The sequence below is a fragment of the Pongo pygmaeus genome, chromosome 15, assembly GCF_028885625.2.
Source record: "Pongo pygmaeus isolate AG05252 chromosome 15, NHGRI_mPonPyg2-v2.0_pri, whole genome shotgun sequence".
Taxonomy (NCBI): Eukaryota; Metazoa; Chordata; class Mammalia; order Primates; family Hominidae; genus Pongo; species Pongo pygmaeus.
The window spans coordinates 76,680,293-76,701,578 of record NC_072388.2 but is presented as its reverse complement, the minus strand read 5'-3'; the positions used below and the strand labels follow the sequence as shown (position 1 = coordinate 76,701,578).

General features: G+C 41.4%; 1 protein-coding gene across 2 annotated transcripts in view; it reads left to right on the top strand.

The window, feature by feature from the left end:
- The first annotated feature begins 849 nt into the window (after positions 1-849).
- The window catches only part of SNW1 (SNW domain containing 1), a 42,473-nt gene continuing 22,036 nt past the window's right edge, over positions 850-21,286 (top strand). Inside the window, exons 1-4 of one of the 2 annotated variants that reach the window (XM_054447551.1) lie at positions 850-1,022; positions 1,313-1,578; positions 7,518-7,671; positions 11,139-11,300. In XM_054447551.1, coding sequence (XP_054303526.1) covers positions 1,565-1,578; positions 7,518-7,671; positions 11,139-11,300 — 330 coding nt within the window. In that variant the 5' untranslated portion in view covers positions 850-1,022; positions 1,313-1,564. Of the gene's footprint in view, positions 1,023-1,312; positions 1,579-7,517; positions 7,672-11,138; positions 11,301-21,286 lie in introns of those variants that run through there. The other variant, XM_054447553.2, reaches the window with a different exon arrangement.

Below are 21,286 nucleotides of genomic sequence, written 5' to 3'. Positions count from 1 at the left end.
TTTTTTGTTTTGTTTTTTTGGTTTACATGCTGTGGCAGGCAGAATTCTAGGATATCCCCCAAGATCTCCTCCTCACCCCACCCCCACAGTACCTGACCTACATAACCCCTGGGGCCATGACTATGAAGAGAGATGACTTCCTTGATTCTGTTATGCGGTGTGGCAGAGTTGATTTTTTTTTTTTTTTTTTTGAGACAGAATTTTACTTTGTCACCCACGCTGGAGTGCAATGGTGCAATCTCGGCTCACTGCAACCTCCACCTCCTGGGTTCAAGCGATTCTTGTACCTCAGCCTCCGAAGTAGCTGAGAAAACAAGAGCACATCACCACACCCAGCTATTCTTTTGTATTATTTATTTATTTATTTATTTATTTATTTGAGACGGAGTCTCACTCTGTCGCCATGCTGAAGTGCAGTGGCGTGATCTCGGCTCACTGCAACCTCCGTCTCTGATCCACACGATTCTCCTGCCTCAGCCTCCCGAGTAGCTAGGACTACAGGAGCACACCACAACGCCCAGCTAATTTTTGTATTTTTAGTAGAGACAGGGTTTCACCATGTTGCCCAGGCTTTGTCGAACTCCTGAGCTCAGGCAATCCGCCTGCCCTGGCCTCCCAAAGTGCTAGGATTACAAGTGTGAGCTACCGCGCCCTGCCAAGAGTTGATCTTAAAATAAGGAGATTATCCAGGTGCTCCTGATCTAATCACACGAGCCCTTTAAAAGCAGAGCATTTTTCTCCAACAGTGGCAGAAGAGGAGTCAGAAAGATGTGCTTCAGAAAGCAAACATCCATGTTATGAACTACCAATAAATAGGGCTCATGTGGGAAGGACTTGAGAGTGACCCCTAGGAGCTGAGGGTGGCCACCACTAACAGCACACAGCAAAACAGGGAACTCGATCCCACAACCGCCAGGAACTGATTTCTGCCAACAAGAATGAGTTAGGAGATGGATTTTTCTCCAGAGCCTCCTATGAGATTTCAGTCTTGTCATACCCTGGGCAGAGAACCCAGACACTCGGTAAATTACCAAGGATTACGAAATATCTCCCTAAGAGAGTGTTTTGGGGGGTGAGAGGATACGGTTTAAAGAAAAGTTTTGAATGTGAATGTTTTCAGAGAGTCCAAGAACTCTCCATTAGCTAGTCTCATTATTACCTATCGTTTTAAACGCCCTATCACTCTTACTTAAAGTAGCTGTCCCCGGGAAGCTTTTGTATTTTGTACCCCTTCTCGGGGAATGGGACTGAGTAAGGAACGTAATAAAGCGGCCTAAAAGGCATCTCCCTGTATCTTTGATATTTTGCCTAGGGAACGCCCTATCATGTCGCATATAAGCGATCGAGTTATGCATTTGTTGCTAGCTGAAGAGATTATTCCTTGATAACCGCTTGGTCTGGTCAGAATAGAAACGAACGGTACTCATGGTCAAAGAACTACAAATCCCAGAAGGCCTTTCGGCCAGAGCGCCTGCGCATCGCGCACTCCTTCCTCTTCTCTCCTCATCATCTGGAAAGACCCGCCCAGCGGTGCTGTCGCTCGCGCTGGAAGAAGCGGAAGAAGATGGCGCTCACCAGGTGGGTTGTTGATTGGGGTCCTCGATACGGAAGGGTCTGGGAGTACCAATCTTTTTCATTTCTCTTCCCATACCCTCCGGGCGGTGACCTGACACGGGGCACAGAATGACGTGGGCCAAGACTACGGCTAAGCCCTCCCGCTGGCTGCCGCTACGACTAGGCCTAGTTGAAGCTGGGGTCTTTCAGCGGTTTCCCGGGTTTAGTTCACCCGCTCACCAAGGCCGAAAGCCGCGGCGTGGCCTCAGACACTGAAGAGTGCGTTTTTCGCGTAAGCATCTTGCGGGGAGCGTACAGCGCTCCCTCAGGTCCGCGGCTTGGGCGAACGAGATGGGGTTGGTGACGGTAGTGGCTTATTTGGGCGGAGTGAAGCGCGCGGGCTGCGATTACGCGGCTTTCCGGCCGTTTGCCTGTGGTGGTCTCTCTCCTTTCGCTGTCCACTGGGTGTCCCGAAACAAGGATTCCTGAAAAAAGAGGCCCGGAGCTGAACACAGATTTAAATGAGCCACAGTAGTGGCCGCCGTCTGCTGATATGCGCCACTGCTCCGCATTTTAACTTTGGAGCTTAGAATTTCTTCCGTAGATAGAACCACCTCAGTTTTGCTGTTTCCGGTTACCTTAGTAACCGTCTGTAAAGTGCTCTCCGCCTTTAAGAAAAAGATGCTTTTCAGTGGGAGAGTCCGAGAAGTTAACGCTACTCCTACTAGTCCCCAACCTTGCTGCCCCATCTTAAGTGGAAAAACTTTCCATGCGAACTCAACAGGAAAAGGCTAGTGTTCAGGAAGGTTGTAGAGAAAGTAATCCTTTTAGGACATCAGCTTGAGCTCTCTTAACACCCTTCATTCTCCTCACGCATGTTTTTTTTTCTGGCTGATGCCAGTATGAATCCAAAAGTTTTAATCAAAAAATTATTTTGGGAATTACTGTTGGTGCCTTGCTTCTTGGGGGTTGTGTACACAGAAGAAAATCTGTCTGGCAACAGGGAAGATAGGGGTCCAAAGTATACAGACATAAAACAATTACAGAACACAAAATGTGCATTTGTGTAATACTAACCTTAGTGCAAAAAGAATTAGATGGAATAAGTTATGTGGGCTGGAGAGTTTTCTTCCCCCCCTCCTTTCTAAAATTTTTTTGCTTTTTTTTTTTTAAACTTTATTTTTTGAGATGGGCTCTCGCTGTGTTGGCCAGGTTAGTCTTGAACTCTTGGCCTCAGGCAGTCCTCCTGTCTTGGCCTCCGAAAGTGCTAGGATTACAGGCATGAGCCACCATGCCCGGCATCTGAAATTTTTTTTAAAAAAACTAGAAATGGGGTGTTACTGCGTTGGCCAGGGTGGTCTCCAACTCTTGGCCTCTATCAGTCTTCTCACCTAGGCCTCCCAAAGTGCTGGGACTGCAGGCATGAGCTACCATGCCCAGCCAAGAGTTTTCTTTAGTAAATGTTACAGGCAGCAAACATTTGAGTGCCCCCCAGGTGTGAGACACTGTGTCATAGACTAGTAAAGTTATGAGGGGAGACTTTGTGGAAAAGGTGGAATTTGAAATGGACACACAGGAAAAATTTCTAGAGATGTCATGGGTATTTTTTATTTATTTAATTTAATTTTTTGATACAGAGTCTCACTCTTGCCCAGGCTGGAGTGCAGTGGCCCAATCACAGCCCACTGCAGCCTCAACCTCCCAAGGCTCAGGTGATCCTCCTGCCTCAGCGCCCGAGAGTAGCTGGGACTGTAGACGCTTGCCATGATGCCCAGTTAATTTTTGTTTTTTTAGTAGAGGTGAGGTTTTGCCATATTGCCCAGCCTGGTCTTGAACTGGGTTTAACTGATCTGATCTACCCATCTCAGCCTCCCACAGTGCTGGCATTACTGGCATGAGCCACCACATCATCTGGCCTGTCATGGGTATTGTGTGCTTAAAATTGCAGTGGCAGAATGCAATCTTTAAATGGCCAGTCTTGAGGACTCCAGAGCTTTCCATACCTACCATCTGGTGTTCCTCAGTATTCTTTGTAATATCCTTTAAATCAGTAAACGCATTTCCCTGAGTTCTGTGAGCTGCCCTAGCAAATTAGTTGAACCTGAGGATGAGGTCATGGGAACCCTGGTTTGTAGTTAGTTGGCCAGTGGCCTTGGACCTACTGTTGGCATCTGAAGTAAGGGCAGTCTTGTGGGACTGAGCCCTCAACCTGTAACATCTGACAGTATCTCCAGGTAGATAACATCAAAATTGAATTGAATTAGAGGACACCTGACTGGTGTCCAGTAGACAGTTGATAGCTTGCTTGATATGTGAGGAAAAACCATCACACATCTGGTATCAGAAGTGTTGTGTGTTGTTGATTGTTGAGTGAAATAATAGGAGAAACTGAGTTTGTTTTAATTTTATACTCTATCCACATGGAGCTTACATTCTAATGGGACAGAATTAGAATTCTAATGGGACAATATTCTAATTAGCATACATTCTAATGGGACAGAATGAGTAAAATCATAATGCAATTTCAGGTAATACATGCTAGGAATAAAATAAAGACAGGGTTAGAGAGTGACTCAAAGTTTGGGGTGAAGTGGCTATTTTGGGTAAGGTGGTCAGAAAACAGTTCTAGAGAGAGGTAACTGAGCAGAGACATGAGCGCTAAGTTGCAAGCTGTTGAAAGATCTGGGGCTACTCTAGTCATACTGCCTATGGGATAGCCCTGCTCCACAAGGAGCAGTCAAAAAAGAAAAGATCTGGAGATCTGGAGAAGAATTTTCTATAAAAGCATACGAAAATTTGTTCTTTTTTTTTTTTTTTTTGAGGCAGAGTCTCACTCTCACCCAGGCTGGAGTGCAGTGGAGCAATCTCAGCTCACTTCACAACAAACTCCACCTCCCAGGTTCAAGTGATTTTCCTGCCTCAGCTGGGATTACAGGCGTCCGCCACCATGCCCGGCTAATTTTTGTATTTTTAGTAGAGACAGGGTTTCACTATGTTGGCATGGCTGGTCTCGAACTCCTGGCCTCAAGTAATCCACCTGCCTTGGCCTCCCAAAATGTTGGAATTACAGGTGTGAGCCACCTCGCCCAGCTGGAAAAATTGTGATTGATTGATTGCGATAGATACATAGATAGATAGATAGATAGATAGATAGATTGATTGATTTTATGGCAGAAGGAATAGCCAATGTGAAGATCCTGAGATGGCTTGTTTAAGGAAAGATAAGAAGGCTGTAGTGAAATGAAGATGGTGAGTGCTGGGGCAGAGTGTATTTATTTCTCCTACAACATTTAAGGAGCTCCAGCTGTGAGCTAGAAGTCTTGGAGCATTAGGAATGAAAGAAGCATAAGGCGTGATTCCTGCAGAGCTGCTCACAGTCTCATGGAAACAGAATAGTTAAATGAGTAGATGATTGCAATACAGTAAGATAATGTTGTAGTAGTGGTGTATAGAGTGTTTTGGGGGAGCATAGATACAGGCAGTTAATCCAAACTGGAAGAGTCATGGAACAGCCCTAAAATAATCAAACACACAGAACCTGTATTGAAAGTGTCTAGATACTATACCAACTGGTTCATGGATTTCTCTCATTTAATACTTATAAGAACCTTATGAAGTAGATACTCTTATGAACTATTATTACAGATGAGAAAACAGGTTCAGAGAGGTAAGTAGCTTATCCAGGTTAGTAAGTGGCATAGGTCGGATCTGAATTCTGAGCCTAGCCATCACTTACCTCCCCAGACTGGATTAGATCCCTCTCATGTAGACTGTCATAGCATCTATATTTTTCCATCATAACTTAATATAATGTGTAATTATAGATTTGTGTGTGTGTTTTTTTTTTTTTTTTGGTCTCTGTCTCTGCAAGACTAAGCTGTCTCCATTTATAGTCTCATGCCTAGCATAGTGCTTGTACCCAAATAATAAATATTTTTGAATAATTAATAAGCTCTGCTACTTAGGTGTGCTTACTATCCAAGAATCACAAAGGAACTAAGGTTATTTTCTCCATATTCATCCATCAGGATCCTTTTGTAATACTTTGGAGTATCAGTATAATAGTTTAATACTTAAAAGTTGTTAAGAACCATTTAGTAGAAGGGTTACCTTGGCTAAATAATAAGCTGCAAGTTCAGGGCTTCTGCTTTGATTCTTTGGCCTCTAAGTTTTTTGTTGTTGTTTGTTTGTTTGTTTGTTTGAGATGGAGTTTTGCTGTTGTTGCCCAGGCTGGAGTGCAATGGCGCAGTCTTGGCTCACTGTACCCTCCACCTACCGGATTCAAGTGATTCTCCTGCCTCAGCCTCCCGAGTGGCTGGGATTACAGGCGCACACCAGCACGCCTGGCTAATTTTGTATTTTTAGTAGAGACAGGGTTTCACCATGTTGGTCAGGCTGGTCTTGATCTCCTGACCTCAAGTGATCCACCCACCTCAGTCTCCCAAAGTGCTGGGATTACAGGTGTGAGCCACCATGGCTGGCCTGGCCTCTAGTTTTAAATTTCATTGTAGATACCCTTGACACTTAAATATGCAACTTGTGTTTATTTTATCCACCTCTTTTTTACATTCAGTTTTGATCCTAGTTCTTTTGTATTTACACTGAAGTAGTTTAAAGTAAGGAGCATAAGGGTAAAAATGTTAAAAAAACAAGGAGTAGCCAGGCGTGGTGGCTCATGCCAGTAATCCCAGTACTTTGGGAGACTGAGGCTGATGGATCACTTGAGGTCAGGAGTTCGAGACCAGCCTGACCAACATGGGCCAACATGGCAAAAACCAGTCTCTACTAAAAATACAAAAAATAGGGATGTGGTGGCATGCACCTGTAATCCCAGCTACTCGGGAGGCTGAGTCATGAGAATCACACGAATCCAGGCGACAGAGGTTTCAGTGAGCCGAGGTTGCACCACCGCACTCAAGGCTGGGCGACAGAACGAGACTCTGTCTCAAAAAAAAAAAAAGTAGTATAAGAATAGCAAGTATATACTGGACAGTTTATCCCTGAAGTATTAGGAATGTACTTGTTTGTTATAAGAAATATGGAAACAGGCTGGGCGTGGTGGTTCACACCTGTAATCCTAGCACTTTGGGAGGCCGGGGTGGGCAGATCACCTGCGGTCAGGAGTTCGAGACCAGCCTGGCCAACATGGCGAAACCCTGTATCTACTAAAAATACAAAAATTAGGTGGGCGTGGTGCTGCACATCTGTAATCCCAGCTACTTGGGAGGGTGAGGCAGGAAAATCACTTGAACCCAGGAGGTGGAGGCTGCAGTGAGCTGAGATGGTGCCACTGCACTCCAGCCTGGGTGACACAGAGAGACTCTGTGTCAAAAAAAAAAAAGGAAAGAAATATGGAAATATGGAAGCATGGCCAGGTATGGTGGCACACGCCTGTAATTCCAGCACTTTGGGAGGCCAAGGTCAGCAGATCACTTGAGGTCAAGTTCAAGACCAGCCTGGCCAACATGGGGAAACCCCATCTCTACTAAAATTGCAAAAATTAGCCTGGTGTGGTGGTGCATGCTTGTAATCCCAGCTACTTGGGAGGCTGAGGGAGGAGAATCACTTGAACCCAGGAGGCAGAGGTTGCAGTGAGTGCAGATGACACCACTGTACTCCAGCCTGGGCAACAGAGTGAGACTTTCTCAAAAAAAAAAGGAAATATGGAAGCATAAATGCTTAAGAGTTTGTCTGTTATGTGAAATATCTGTTAATTTTTTATTCTGGACATCATTTGCTGTTGTCCTAGTCAGATGTTTTTACTGTGTATCTTTGAGTACTTCTGTCTTCCACATATTATAAAATGACTAGTATTCAGTACTACCATAAATCATTGAAAAATCTGCTCTTTTGCTGAAAAGTAAAAGCATCGTAGGAAAAATTGTCTCTGTGGCTAAGTTGCAGTGGTCAAATTAAACATAAGAGTTTTTTAAATTTCTGACTTTTATTATCTTTGCTTATAGCTTTTTACCTGCACCTACTCAGCTATCTCAGGACCAGCTTGAGGCTGAAGAAAAGGCAAGATCCCAGAGATCGCGGCAGACCTCACTGGTCTCCTCCCGAAGAGAACCTCCCCCGTACGGATACCGGAAAGGTTGGATACCTCGGTTATTAGAGGTACATATAGATCTTAAGTTTAGATTTATTAAATTGTGCTGAAATTTATTATAGCACACTATAACATAAATTTAAATGTTAGAACCTCTGATTATGAATGTCAGTGTGATAGAAATTGTGGTTGTGCGCTCTCAAGATGTATATTTCCCTCAGAAGATGTATCATTTTCTTTTTGCTTATTATCTATCACTGCTTTGTGGTCACTAGAGAACTGTACCATTTGTCTATTCCTATATCAAACTATTAAATATTTGCAAGAAAACTAACATTTTATAAATCCAGGAATTACGGAATATAATGGAAAAGTAAAAGATAAGAGAGATGAAAGTGGATTTCATATTTGGGCTCCTCCTCCTCCTCCTCCCCTCCAATAATACCACATAACCCTGAAGAGACAACTTTCCTTCAGGGAAAACTCCAGTAGCACTTCCTTTGCTGATTTCTTTCTCTTCACCTGTTTTCTTACCTTTAATTTGAGAATGTTAATATATATCTGATATATAGATTAAATATATTTTTGCGGGTATAAGAGACAAAATTTCGTTGATTTGAAGGCAATGAGGGAGAAGGAACCATCTAGAATAGCCCTTTCTATCTCTAGCTTGTTGCCAAATAACAAGCTTCTGGTCAGGCGCAGTGGCTCATGCCTATAATCCCAGCACTTTGGGAGGCCAAGGCGGGCAGATCACCTGAGGCCAGGAGTTCGAGACCAGCCTGACCAACATGGAGCAACCCCGTCTCTACTAAAAATACAAAATAAGCCAGGCGTGGTGGCACATGCCTGTAATCCCAGCTACTCCGGAGGCTGAGGCAGGAGAATTGCTTGAACCTGGGAGGCGGAGGTTGCGGTGAGCCAAGATCGCACCATTGCACTCCAGCCTGGGCAACAACAGCAAAACTCCATCTCAAAAAAAAAACAAATAAAAAGAACAAGCTTCCTTGGCAGCACCTATTCTAATTACTCAGGATCCTTTACATTAATTAATTAATTTTTTTTTTAATTTTTATTTTTGGGATGGAATCTCGCTCCGTTTCCCAGGCTAGAGTGCAGTGGTGCGATCTTGGCTTACTGCAGCCTTCGCCTCCTGGGTTCAAGCGATTCTGCTGCCTCAGCCTCCCAAGTAGCCAGGATTACAGGCACGCGCCACCACGCCCAGCTAATTTTTTGTATTTTTAGTACAGACAGGGTTTCACCATGTTTGCTAGGCTGGTCTTGAACTCCTGACTTCAGGTGATCCACCTGCCTCGGCCTCCTAAAGTGCTGGGATTACAGGTGTGAACCACCGCGCCTGGCCCACACTCTTTATTAGAGTTTGTAAGAGGAACACCCAACTAGATCGTATCTTGTCCTATGTATTCCAAAAAACCCACATGTCGGTTTTTTTGTTGCTTTTTTGTCAGCTTTCCTCTGGTCCTTATGAATGCTGGTGTGTGAAGGCCAGTCATATTGCAATTATTAAGGGATTTTTGTTGCTTTTGTTCTCTCTGATAGTGTAATTTGTGGGAGGCAGAGGAAGATGAAAGATTATCAAGGAGTCTTACCTGGGGCAAAAAAGTAGTGATTGGCATCATTTAATAGAGCAGTTGAGTGTCTCTGTTGAGGCATTATAAATATTGTTTGGTCTGTCAATACATTGCACAATGAGGGTGACAGGCATCACCTTACATAGAATGTAAATCTCATCCATGCATTTCAGCATTATGATACTTGGTTGCTATTAGATTTTTAGATTCTTACTTGACTATCAGTGGTTTCATATATCCTGGTGAAACAGAACAACTTATTTGAAAATCAAGTTGAAATGGCCAGCTAATCTGGAAATGCTATGGGTGCTGCTTGAGGGGAGTGAATGTTCTGTGGAAGAAGGCATTTTGTTCTAGTTTTCAAAATAAAAGCTATGATTTTCTGGCAAGCTTAATGACCACATAATGCTACAGCTACAGTTCTGAAGTACTTATTATAGTTGAAAAACTCTAGCAAATCCAAGCATGTGTCAGATTGATGGCTTGGGTACAGGAAGCACTTTTCTTAGGAATGCTTTAACTCTTTCTCATTTACAAGAAAAATGTCTCTCAGCTTTATTCTCTTGGTTTTCAAAAACTTCAAACATCTCTTTAGCAAATAAGCATATTGTACTTAGGAACTCATATATCTTAGATCTAATGGAGTATTACTTAAAGAGGTCTTGTAAAAGTGAATATTTTCTTTTTTTTTTCATCAAACCCCCTCTAAATGATTAATTTTAATTTGTGTTTTCTATTATTTCTTAATAGTACTCATTTGGCTGTTTTGAGCTAAAAGAAAGGTATTTCATAGTAGTAGAAAATACAAAGCTTTTCGGAGTCTCAAAAGATCTGGGTTCAGGTGCTGCGTATAATACCTGTGAGATCCCAGGAACACCGCTTAATTTTTCTAAACCTGAATGTTTCCATTTAAAATAAAAGGATGTTAAAGAGTTACAAGGATTAAATGAGATAATACATGTGTGAATCATGTTTAAAGTGTACTAAGCAAATACTACTAAATTTTTTTAAACTACTTAAAAATTATACTTGATCCTTATGTTTATTTGATAAACCTTTTTAAAATACTACATTTCATCAGCAAACTTTATTTAGCTTGTTCTACTTTAGCAGTCTCAGTTCTCTCTCCTAAATAATTATGTATAATCACTAGTAGAAATGTAGTAAACTCATTTCTGGATCCTTCTATTGTATTCATTTGCTTCTCACATAACAATGAATAAATAATATATTAATAAAATCTGATTCCAAGAAAAAATCTTTTATATTTCTGCCCCAAGTATAGCTTTACCTGTTCCTCACTAAAATATGTATTTATATGCTAAAATATATACACATATATTTTGCCTTGTCCTAGCCATTTTGCTCAGTTTCATCCTGCATATATGAAATCCACATTTTCTTGCTGTAGCCTGTAAGTCCCTTCATGATCTGGTGTTTTTTACCCATGTAACTTGTGCCTCAAGCTCTGCTGTCCTTATTAAGCTGTTAGCCCTACTGAATTCTCATTTCCTAAAATATACCAAGCTCATTCTTGCAGCAGGGCCTTTGCATTGGCTATTTGATCCATCTAGAAAATGCTTCCCCTGTGTGTGTGTGTGTGTCTGTGTGTGTGTGTCTTCCCATAACTGCTTTCTAATCATTCAGGCTTTAGCTCACATGTTACTTCTTCACAAAGGCTGTCCCCAACCACCCTATCAAAAGTAGCCCCTTTTCCCAGTCTTTTTCTTTTATATTACCTTCATGGTACTTATCACAAGCCAAAGAATGTGTTTTTTATATCTTTGCCTACTAGAATGTAAACTGCACAAGAGGCAGGGACCTCTGCTGTATCTCTAGCATCTAGCATACTAAGGACTCAACAATTACTTGTTGAATGAATGAATATATCTTGAATGTCAAATGATGGTTAACTATTTTATTTAACTACTTCTAATGTGTAGGATTTTGGAGATGGAGGTGCTTTTCCAGAGATCCATGTGGCCCAGTATCCACTGGATATGGGACGAAAGAAAAAAATGTCGAATGCGCTGGCCATTCAGGTGGATTCTGAAGGAAAAATTAAATATGATGCAATTGCTCGACAAGGACAGTCAAAAGACAAGGTAATCCTCTCATATTTTCCCTGAATGATAAATATTTTAGGAAACATTTTAAATTTTGTGGACACGATAAGTCTCTTGCTGTTTGAATTATGTTAAAAGTAGCAATGGCGGGCATGGTGGCTCGTACCTATATTCCCAGCTACTTGGGGGGCAGAGGCAGGAGGTTTGATTGAGCCCAAGAGTTTGAGGATACAGTGAGCCACTGCACTCTTGCTTGGGTGGCAATACGTTGTTTTAAAGGGGAAAAAAAAGTACATTTTAAAACAGTTACTGTATATTACTAGCATTCTAAAACTGCCAGTAAATTTTTTAAAATCTGCAACCCCAGAGCCTTACTATCAACTTTTAATTTCTCCTGTAGTTTCTTCTAGTTTTTTCCTATAGTCTTGACTCATTTCCTCCATGTACTTAGAGTACTTAGGTATTTAATAGTTCATTTAAATATAATAAATTACACAAACTTCTTTTGCTCTAGATTAAGTACAAAACTAGCATTTGCTATCCAGATTTAGGATGGCCCTGCTACGAAGTAATCCATAGACCAAAAATAAAATTTGCTTAAAATAATCTCATCACAGAACAGCTACACTCAGGGCCAAGGAACTATTTTTAAGAAGACCTAGTTTTTTTTCTTGTAAATAAATACTCAAGATAGAAGTGAAAGATTTCTTTAGAACTGATGATGTTTGGAAAAATACTTGAGAGCTTTCAGTACCTATCATTGGCCTCTCTCTCCCCCCCAAACTTTTTCAATTTACCCTCTAAAATAGCACTAACAACCCATCCTTTGCTTCTGCATCATGGCTGCTGAGCTTTGGGGGAAGACAATTATGCAATCATGCAAATTTATATCTCCTATTTCAGCTCAGCTCCCTTGGTACTCCCTCCAAACTTTAATTCCTACTCCTTTCATCCCATCTCATCCTTAGCAGGTGACTCCCCCATCTATTTGAATATAAAGACTATTGGAAGACAATTGTCAGTTTTCTTCGTCCTGCACTTGTCCTTTTTCCTTGACTTTTACTTTTGTTTTTGCACGAAATGCCTTCTTCTGTCTAAGCCTAATCTTTTTTTATTTTATTTTTTGTTTTTTTGAGACAGGTTCTTGTTCTGTTGCCCAGGCTGGAGTGCAGTGGCACGATCATGGCTCACTGAAGCCTCGACCTCCTGGGCTCAAGCAATCCTCCCACCTCAGCCTCTCGCGTGGCTGAGACCACAGGTGTGCACCACCATGCCCGGCTAATTTATTATTTTTTTGTAGAGGTGGGATATCCCTATGTTACTCAAGCCGGTCTTGAACTTTTGGGCTCAAGCAATCCTCCTGCTTCCGCCACCCAAAGTGCTGAGATCACAGGCGTGAGCCACTGCACCTGGATCTACACCTGATCTTGCCATATGTATTCTGGATCTCAATCCCTTCCCTCTTCCTCTATGAACCTTACCTACTAGTTAATCTTCTCAACAGTTCTTCACCCCTCCTCTTCTAATGGCTCTTTCCTGTTAGCATTTGAATGTGCTTGTTTTCTTGTCATTTGTTTGTTTGTTTATTCTTTTTTATATTGTGGTGCCATGGCACCCTCATAGTTCATTGCAACCTTGAACTCTTGGGCTCAGGCGATCATCCTACCTCAGCCCCCCGAGTAGCTGGGACTACAGGCACCTGCCACCATGCCCGGCTAATTTTTTGTATTTTTAGTAGAGATGGGGTTTCACTGTGTTAGCCAGGATGGTCTCAATCTCCTGACCTCGTGATCTGCCCGCCTCGGCCTCCCAAAGTGCTGGGATTACAGGCGTGAGGTTGCCTGGCCTTTCTTATCTTTTGAAAGATAGGCTTTTCCCTGAGTACCTACTCTCAATGTTCTGTCTAGCTACCACCTAATTTTCTTCACTTTTTTCAGGCTTCTTTCAGGAGTTGTTTTTGCCCTCTCTATTTCTTCACTTTCCTTTCACTCTTCAATTCACTACAAAATGGCCTCACCTAAACCAGTTTGGTGAGGTGCTTGCTGGCAAAAGTCTCTTAACACATTTTTTTACAGCACATTCTCTTTATATATATTTTTTCTTTTAATCATTCTGTGACTCTAACCAAAAACCAAAAAACACAGCAAAACACAAAAAGCACAGCACATTCTCTTTAACTAATGTAATTTATTTGCCACTCATATGCTGATGACTGTTCAATCTGTGTTTCCAACCCAGTATTCTCTGCTGGGCTGTAGGTCCTTATATCTTACTGTCTGCAAGGGCAAGTGTTTCTAGATTTCCCTAAAGTGCTACTTAATCAAATCCAAACCTAAATACATAATTTTCCACTTAATCTACCTGCTATTTCTCTAACTCAGTAAGTGGTAGTGATATTTTCCTAGTTGTTTATGCTGAAAGCCTGGGAGTCATTTTTTCTTACTATTATATTGATTTTTTAAAAAAAGTTATACAAATAGGCTGGGCGTGGTGGCTCACACCTGTAATCCCAGCACTTTGGGAGGCTGAGGTGGGTGGATCACGAGGTCAGAAGATTGAGAGCATCCTGGCTAACACAGTGAAACCCCGTCTCTACTAAAAACACAAACAATTAGCTGGGCATGGTGGCGTGTGCCTGTAGTCCCAGCTACTCGGGAGGCTGAGGCAGGAGAATGGCGTGAACCTGGAAGGCAGAGCTTGCAGTGAGCTAAAGATGGCACCACCGCACTCCAGCCTGAGCAACAGAGCAAGACTCTGTCTCCAAAAAAAAAAAAAAAAAAAAAAAAAATTATACAAATAATATATTGTAGTAAAAGATACCATAAGTATATATCAGAAGTATATACAGTCCTGCCTGCTTTTCTCCTACTTTACTTCCCAGAGGTAACTGCTGTTACTACAGTGATATATATAATTCCAAATTTTTATCATGGATTTAGATATTTATGTATATCCTCATTTTACGTATACATACAAACTTAGAAACTGTTGTTTACATGAATGGAATTTTAATGCCCATAACTTCCTTTGACTTGCTTTTTTTTTTTTTACTTAACATATTTGACAATTTTTGTTAGTACATATAGGTCTACTTCATTTTTTTTTATTAATCTATATAGGATTCCATGGCATGGTTATCTGCTAGTTTTTTTAAGCATTAGTGGTTTTTAGTTTTACAAACAAATGTATTCAAGATCCACATACAAACATCTTGTTGAACATGAGTATTTGTTTAAAATAAATTCTTAGATGAGGACTTACTGGTTCAAAGGCTATTCAGATTTCACATGTGACACATACTGCCCTTATGTTCTCTCTGCTTAGCAATCATTCTAGTTCTGGTTTCCCTCAGACCTTCCATCTATTTAGTCTCTGTGAACGATCTTATTTCCTTAACACTTCTCAAGTATATTCCCCTCTCTGCTACTTAGTTCAGCCTGTTTTCATTTCTTGCTTGATTTACTGCAGCCAAGCCTGCAACCATCTCGTTGCCATTTGTCTTGCTGGCGTGAACGAACAAATTCATCCATGTCTGTTTGTCTTTCTCATCATGTATATACACATACACGCAAGTGTGCACAATTAAAATCTTTCTATGGCTTCCATGGTCTTTAGGGTAAGGACTAAGCTGCTATGGCATGCTTGACCCCTTACTTTTCTGGGCTAGCTTCAACTCTCATGATCAGAATACTGAAATCCAAAAATAAATAGTTCAGTTTTAGCCATTCTGTTTGTTTTCACTATAAAATAAATACTATTATAGGTGTTCTTGTTTGTTTTCGAGACAGAGTCTTGCTCTGTCACCCAGGCTGGAGTGCAGTGGCACAATAACGGCTCGCTGCAGCCTTGAACTCCTGAGCTCAAGTGATCCTTTCACCCCAGCCTTCTGAGTAGTTGGGACTACAGGTGCACACCACCACGCCCGGCTAATTTTTGTATTTTTTGTAGTGACAGGGTTTCACCTTGTTGCCCAGGCTGGTCTCAAACTCCTGAGCTCAAGTGATCTGCCTGCTTTGGCCTCCCAGAGTGTTGGAATTACAGTTGTGTGCCACCGCACCCAGCCAAGGTGGTTGTTAAGAAGAAAAAAACTTTTTTTCTGAGACCAAATCTTGCTTTGTCACCCAGGCTGGAGTGCAGTAGGGCAGTCTCAGCTCACTGCAACCTCAGCCTTCCCAGTTCAAGCAGTTCTCCTGCCTCAGCCTTCTGAGTAGCTGGGATTACAGGCGCCCGCCACCAGGCCCAGCTCGTTTTTGTCTTTTTAGTAGAGATGGGTTTCACCATGTTAGTTAGGCTGGTCTTGAACTCCTGACCTCAAGCAGTCCACCTGCCTTGGCCTCCCAAAGTGTTGGGATTACAGGCATGAGACACCGTGCCCAGCCAAGAAGAAAAAACGTTCAAGCATTCCCTATAAATATTTGCCATGAGGAACTACTTGTAGTTCCCATAATATGACACATTCTCTCTTGAGACTTCCCATGGATATTCTTTTTCCTAGAAAGTTCTACCCTTATTTATTCTCTGACTTTATTCTATTGCTTTCCGTTCTCAGCTCACTCTTCATTATTCCAGGGTGTTGTCCTGGACCTTCCCTGGCTAGACTAAGTGTCCCTCTTCTCTACTCCCAATGTTTATCATAGCAGTCTTCACCTTTTGTTGTAATTATCTGTTCACTCATAATCTATATCATTTGACTATAATGTTTTTAAGGGCAGGGATTATATAGTTATATTGCCGTCTTTGGTGCCTTACTTACTGCCTGAAAGTTTGACACATAAGGCGTCCACCAGTGTTTGTTCAGCGAATAATAGTGGTTTTCATTGTATAACACAAAACCACTTCTGAAGCCAGTGAGGAAGTATAGTCCACTCCTGCAAAAGGAAAATTAGGCCCCTATACATGGAGAACATATACTGGAAATTTACCCTATACCATAGAGGCCTTCACTTGACTTCAGTAGTCTTTGTTTTGGTGCATCTCTCCTTGGGGGTAATCACTCTTCTTTATTGGTATGTGCTGCCTCTCCAGTCCCATTTGGTAGGAAAAAACAACATCTAAGGGCAACAATTTGGCATTGGCAGGTTGTGTTATTTTGAATGAAATACAGCTTTGGTCCATTTTGCATTATATTTCAAAACTGGAAACCAAGAGTTTTATCTGATTTCTAGGGAATGATGTTTAAATCATTGTCTGTATTGGTGATTATTTTGTATTGAAAATAGAGTAGAACTGTTCAGACTGAACTATCTATTTTTGGAGTTTAGTATCTTGGCCAAATAAGGTCTCCAAAGCATTGTTCCTTGTTTTTTGTTTTTTTTTCTTTTCTTTTCTTTACTTTTCTTTTTTTTTTTCTTTTTTTTGAGATGGAGTCTTGCTCTGTTGCCCAGGCTGGAGTGCAATCTTGGCTCACTGCAACCTCTGCCTCCCAGGTTTAAGTGATTCTTCTGCCTCACCATCCCACGTAGCTGGGATTACAGGCGCACACCACCACACCCAGCTAATTTTTTTGTATTTTTAGTAGAAACAGGGTTTCACCATGTTGGCCAGGCTGGTCTTAAACTCCTAACCTCAGGTGATCCCCCCACCTTGGCCTCCCAAAGTGATGGGATTACAGGCATGATCGACTACACCCCACCAGATCGTTTTTTTTGTCTATAATGCAGCCACTAGAAACCCCAAACTGGGACCACTCTCAGGTTTATATCTTTTTGTTTGTTTGTTTTCTAGAAGTGGATAGATTCATGCATGAAGTTTGGAATGCATTGAGTAATTCAACATTAATCAAGTAACTATTACGTGCCATTGGCATTGGGGGAGCACTTTGATTGTTTAGGACCATCTTCAGCATTGTACAATGTTTAGCATAAGTGGCACTACCTATAAATCCCAGTAGTGTCCCCATCCTACCCCCATTGTCTTAACTAGAAACACCTCACACATTTACAAAGGCACTGGGAGAGAGGAGTTAGAGGTGGCAGTGATGGCCTATTTGACAATCACTGATTTTCCTGTTTTAGAAGAAAGAGAAATGGACTGCATAATATATAAAATAATATTTTAAAAATTTGTTATTCCAGAGACTAAGCAGATTATTGGATTTATGAATTTGGACTAAGATTTCTGATTTGCTTCCAAGAGGTCTGGTATTCTTCAGAAACCAGGGAGTTCTCACTGAAATATTAATAGTGAATGAGTAAGAATGGAAAATGCTAGGTGTTAGGTGTAAGAGGTGAGAAGAATCAGTGAGGATTCTAAGACTTAATATTCTAGGACAAGTCTAAGGCAATTAATCTCTCTACATGTGAAGTAAGTACTGTGTATACGACTTATTAGTCATAAAAAATTGGGAATGAAAAAGTTTTTTTTAGTGTAAATCTTGAAACAACCAAATGCTTTTTTTTTTCCCTAATTACGAAAGTGATAAATCTTTTTTTTTTTTTTTTTTTTTGAAACGGAGTTTTGCTCTTGTTGCCCAGGCTGGGGTGCAATGGCATGATCTCAGCTCACCACAACCTCCGCCTCCCAGGTTCAAGTGATTCTCCTGCCTCAGCCTCCCGAGTAGCTGGAATTACAGGCATGTGCCACCATGCCTGACTAATTTTGTATTTTTGGTAGAGACGGTTTTTCTCCATGTTGGTCAGGCTCGTCTCCAACTCCCAACCTCAGGTGATCCACCCACCTCGGCCTCCCAAAGTGCTGGGATTACAGGCATGAGCCACCGTACCTGGCCAAGTGATAAATCTTGAAATAAAGGGCTTGGTGTATGTACTTTTCCCTCTGAAATAGTTATGTAAGAAATATTACATACAGGCCAAGTGCATTGGCTCATGCCTGTAATCCCAGCACTTTGGGAAGCTTGAGGTGGGCGGATCATTTGAGGCCAGGAGTTTGAGACTAGCCTGGGCAATATAATGAAACCCTATCTCTTAAAGAAAAGAAATGTTACACACATACTATACCCAAAAGAATGCCTTCAACGTATTACCCCTAAAAAACCGTAACAACTTTAAACTGACCCCATGATAAATTATATGTTATCTTGTTTGTATGATTTCACACACTAGCTAAGCTAGATTATCGTTTTCTTTCTACCTCACATAGTGAATGTTTTGACAGGCTTATCCTTTTAGTCAGTCTAGTTCTTTGCCAGTTTTCTGTAATAAAATATCTGTTTCACAGATGAGTTACTACTTTATCTTGTTCACAAAGCTTGTTTGTGCTTCTGATACTTTCAAGAGTGTATTGTATTTTTCAGAAAACGCTCCCCAGCCCATTTGCCTCCTGGTACTCAGTTTCCTCAGCACATTTAATTCTCAGACTATAAAAATTTGGGATTTTGGCCAGGTGCCATGGCTCACACCTGTAATCCCAGCACTTTGGGAGGCCGAGGCGGGTGGATCGCCTGAGGTCAGGAGTTCGAGACCAGCCTGGCCAACATGGTGAAACCCCATCTCTAATAAAAATACAAAAATTAGCTGGACGTGGTGTCATGCGCCTGTAATCCCAGCAACTTGGGAGGGAGGCTGAGGCAGGAAAATGACTTTAACCCAGGAGGCGGAGGTTGCAGTGAGCTGAGATCACACCATTGCACTCCAGCCTGGGCAACAAGAGCAAGACTTCGTCTCAAAAAAAAAAATGGGGGGTTTTATAATTAATTACTATGGAGGAAGCTTGCTCTTCATATGTCCTTCACTCAGCCTTGTGAGATGTTAGAATCTTATTGATGCTCATTTGAAGGGTTATTAACTTTGGAATGCCCAAATAAGGAGCAGCAAATGACTCTTGTATGCTAAATTAGTATTGACACTTTATGTTGAACATACATGACTACCAGGGAGCCATTTACTTAGAATCCTTTCCTTATAACAGTTGCTATGGAGAAGTGATAAACTCTTCATGATTAACTCTTCACAGAATTGGTATTTTTTTCTAGTGTTGTTATATAATTTTCAGCTTAGGGTTGTATAGGTTTTTCCATGCTGAGAGGAAATAAGACTTTTGAGGTCAGATGGTAGCTGTATGATCTTAATGTACTGAACCTGACTCTTTTCAGTAGAGTGAGCTTTATGGTCCCTTCCAAAATCAACACTCTTAGAGTATGGTGACACTAATAACTCACATATCAGTAGTACGCGTTTTGTGCTAAATCATCTTAGGCTTTCTTACCTGATCCCTCTTCTCACTCCTGAGAAAAACAAGCTGGAGATTTTAGTGTATATCCATGAGATAGTTTTTTCTGGGAAATCAGTAGCTTATAGAAAGTTCTGTAGGGCCTAAAATATAAACTTACTTATTTATTCATTCATCCATCCATTCTTTAAAATAGAGATAGGTCTTGCCATGTTGCCCTGGCTGGTCTCAAATTCCTGGGCTCAAGCTATCCTCCAACCTTGGCCTTCCAAAATGCTGTGATTACAGGCGTGAGTCACTGTTCCTGGCCTATAAACACCTTTAGCATGTAACAGAATATCTCTAAAATTCATTTATTTATTCATTTGTACAAAAAATATTGATCAAATATCTCCAGTCATTATTATAAAGCACAGGAGATACTTTTTTTTTTTTTTTTTTTTTTTTTTTTTGAGACAGAGTTTCACTCTTGTTGCTCAGGCTGGAGTGCAATGGCATGATCTTGGTTCACTGCAACTTCCGCCTCCTGGGTTCAAGCGATTCTCCTGCCTCAGCCTCTCATGTAGCTGGGATTACAGGCACCCACCACCATGCCTGGCTAATTTTTCTGTTTTTGGGAGAGACGGGGTTTCACCATGTTGGTCAGGCTGGTCTTGAAATCCTGACCTCAGGTGATCCACCCGTCCCGGCCTCCAAAAGTGCTGGGATTACAGGCATGAGCCACCATGCCCCCCCCATTTTTATTGTTTTAATAGGGGAGACAGATAATAACCATGTAAAGTAGATAATTTCATGCTGTGAACAGTCTTGATCGCAGTAAACAGTGCTATGGAGCAAATGATTGGGTGGGGAGGGGTTACTACTAAGGCAATCAGAAGCAGCCTCGATAATGGAGGACCTTTGATCTGAGACACACAGATTGAGAGCTTACTTGAAGAATGATAAACAGAACTCTGTAAAGGCCTAGAATTGGGGAAAAGTATGTTATGTTCAAGAAACAGAAGATGAGCTAGTGTGACTGAAGCATAATGAGTGAGAGTGAGAGTTGTAAGGGGAGATTGAAGGCATAGGCAAAGTCAGGTCAAGTTGCATAAGCCATAAAGTGGCTCACACTTTTTTGCTCTGTTTGGAGTAGAAAATTAGAAATAGCATGCATTTCCTTTAAACTGTTTTAATGAATGATGTATGATAGACTTATTAATATAAGACTTTGGATTGTAGTGGTAAACAATTCTACAAAAAAAAAAATTCTGAAGTTCTCAAGGGCCTAGGAATTTGATTTTCTTTGATATTTATAAGTTGTCCTTTCTTTTCATATACCTCAAGGAATTTCTGACTAAAGCATTAAAGGTAGAATGCCTATTATTTATTGAATTTTCTGTCTTTTTTTTTTTTTTTTTTTTAAATATACGGTGTCTTGCTCTGTCACCCAGGCTTGAGTGCAGTGACGCAATCTTGGCTTACTGCAAGCTCTGCCTCCTGGGTTAAAGCCATTCTCCTGCCTCAGCCTCCCGAGTAGCTGGGACTACAGGCGCCTGCCACCACAACCGGCTAATTTTTTGTATTTTTAGTAGAGACGGGGTTTCACCATGTTAGCTAGGATGGTTTCAATCTCCTGACCACATGATCCACCCGCCTCAGCCTCCCAAAGTGCTGGGATTACAGGCATGAGCCACCACGCCCGGCCCCTCTGTATCTCTTTTTTACTTTAAAATATGCCATGTAACTTTTTATGAAAATATTTAAGAGGTATAGATGGACCTGAAAGTAACCAATATTCTATTTGTTAAGAGCCTACCACATCAGTGTCAGCCTAATAGAAACCATGTTGAGCATAGTAGAAGTCATATAACAGGCCTCAATTTGGATAATGGATATAAAATAAGTTGTATATATAG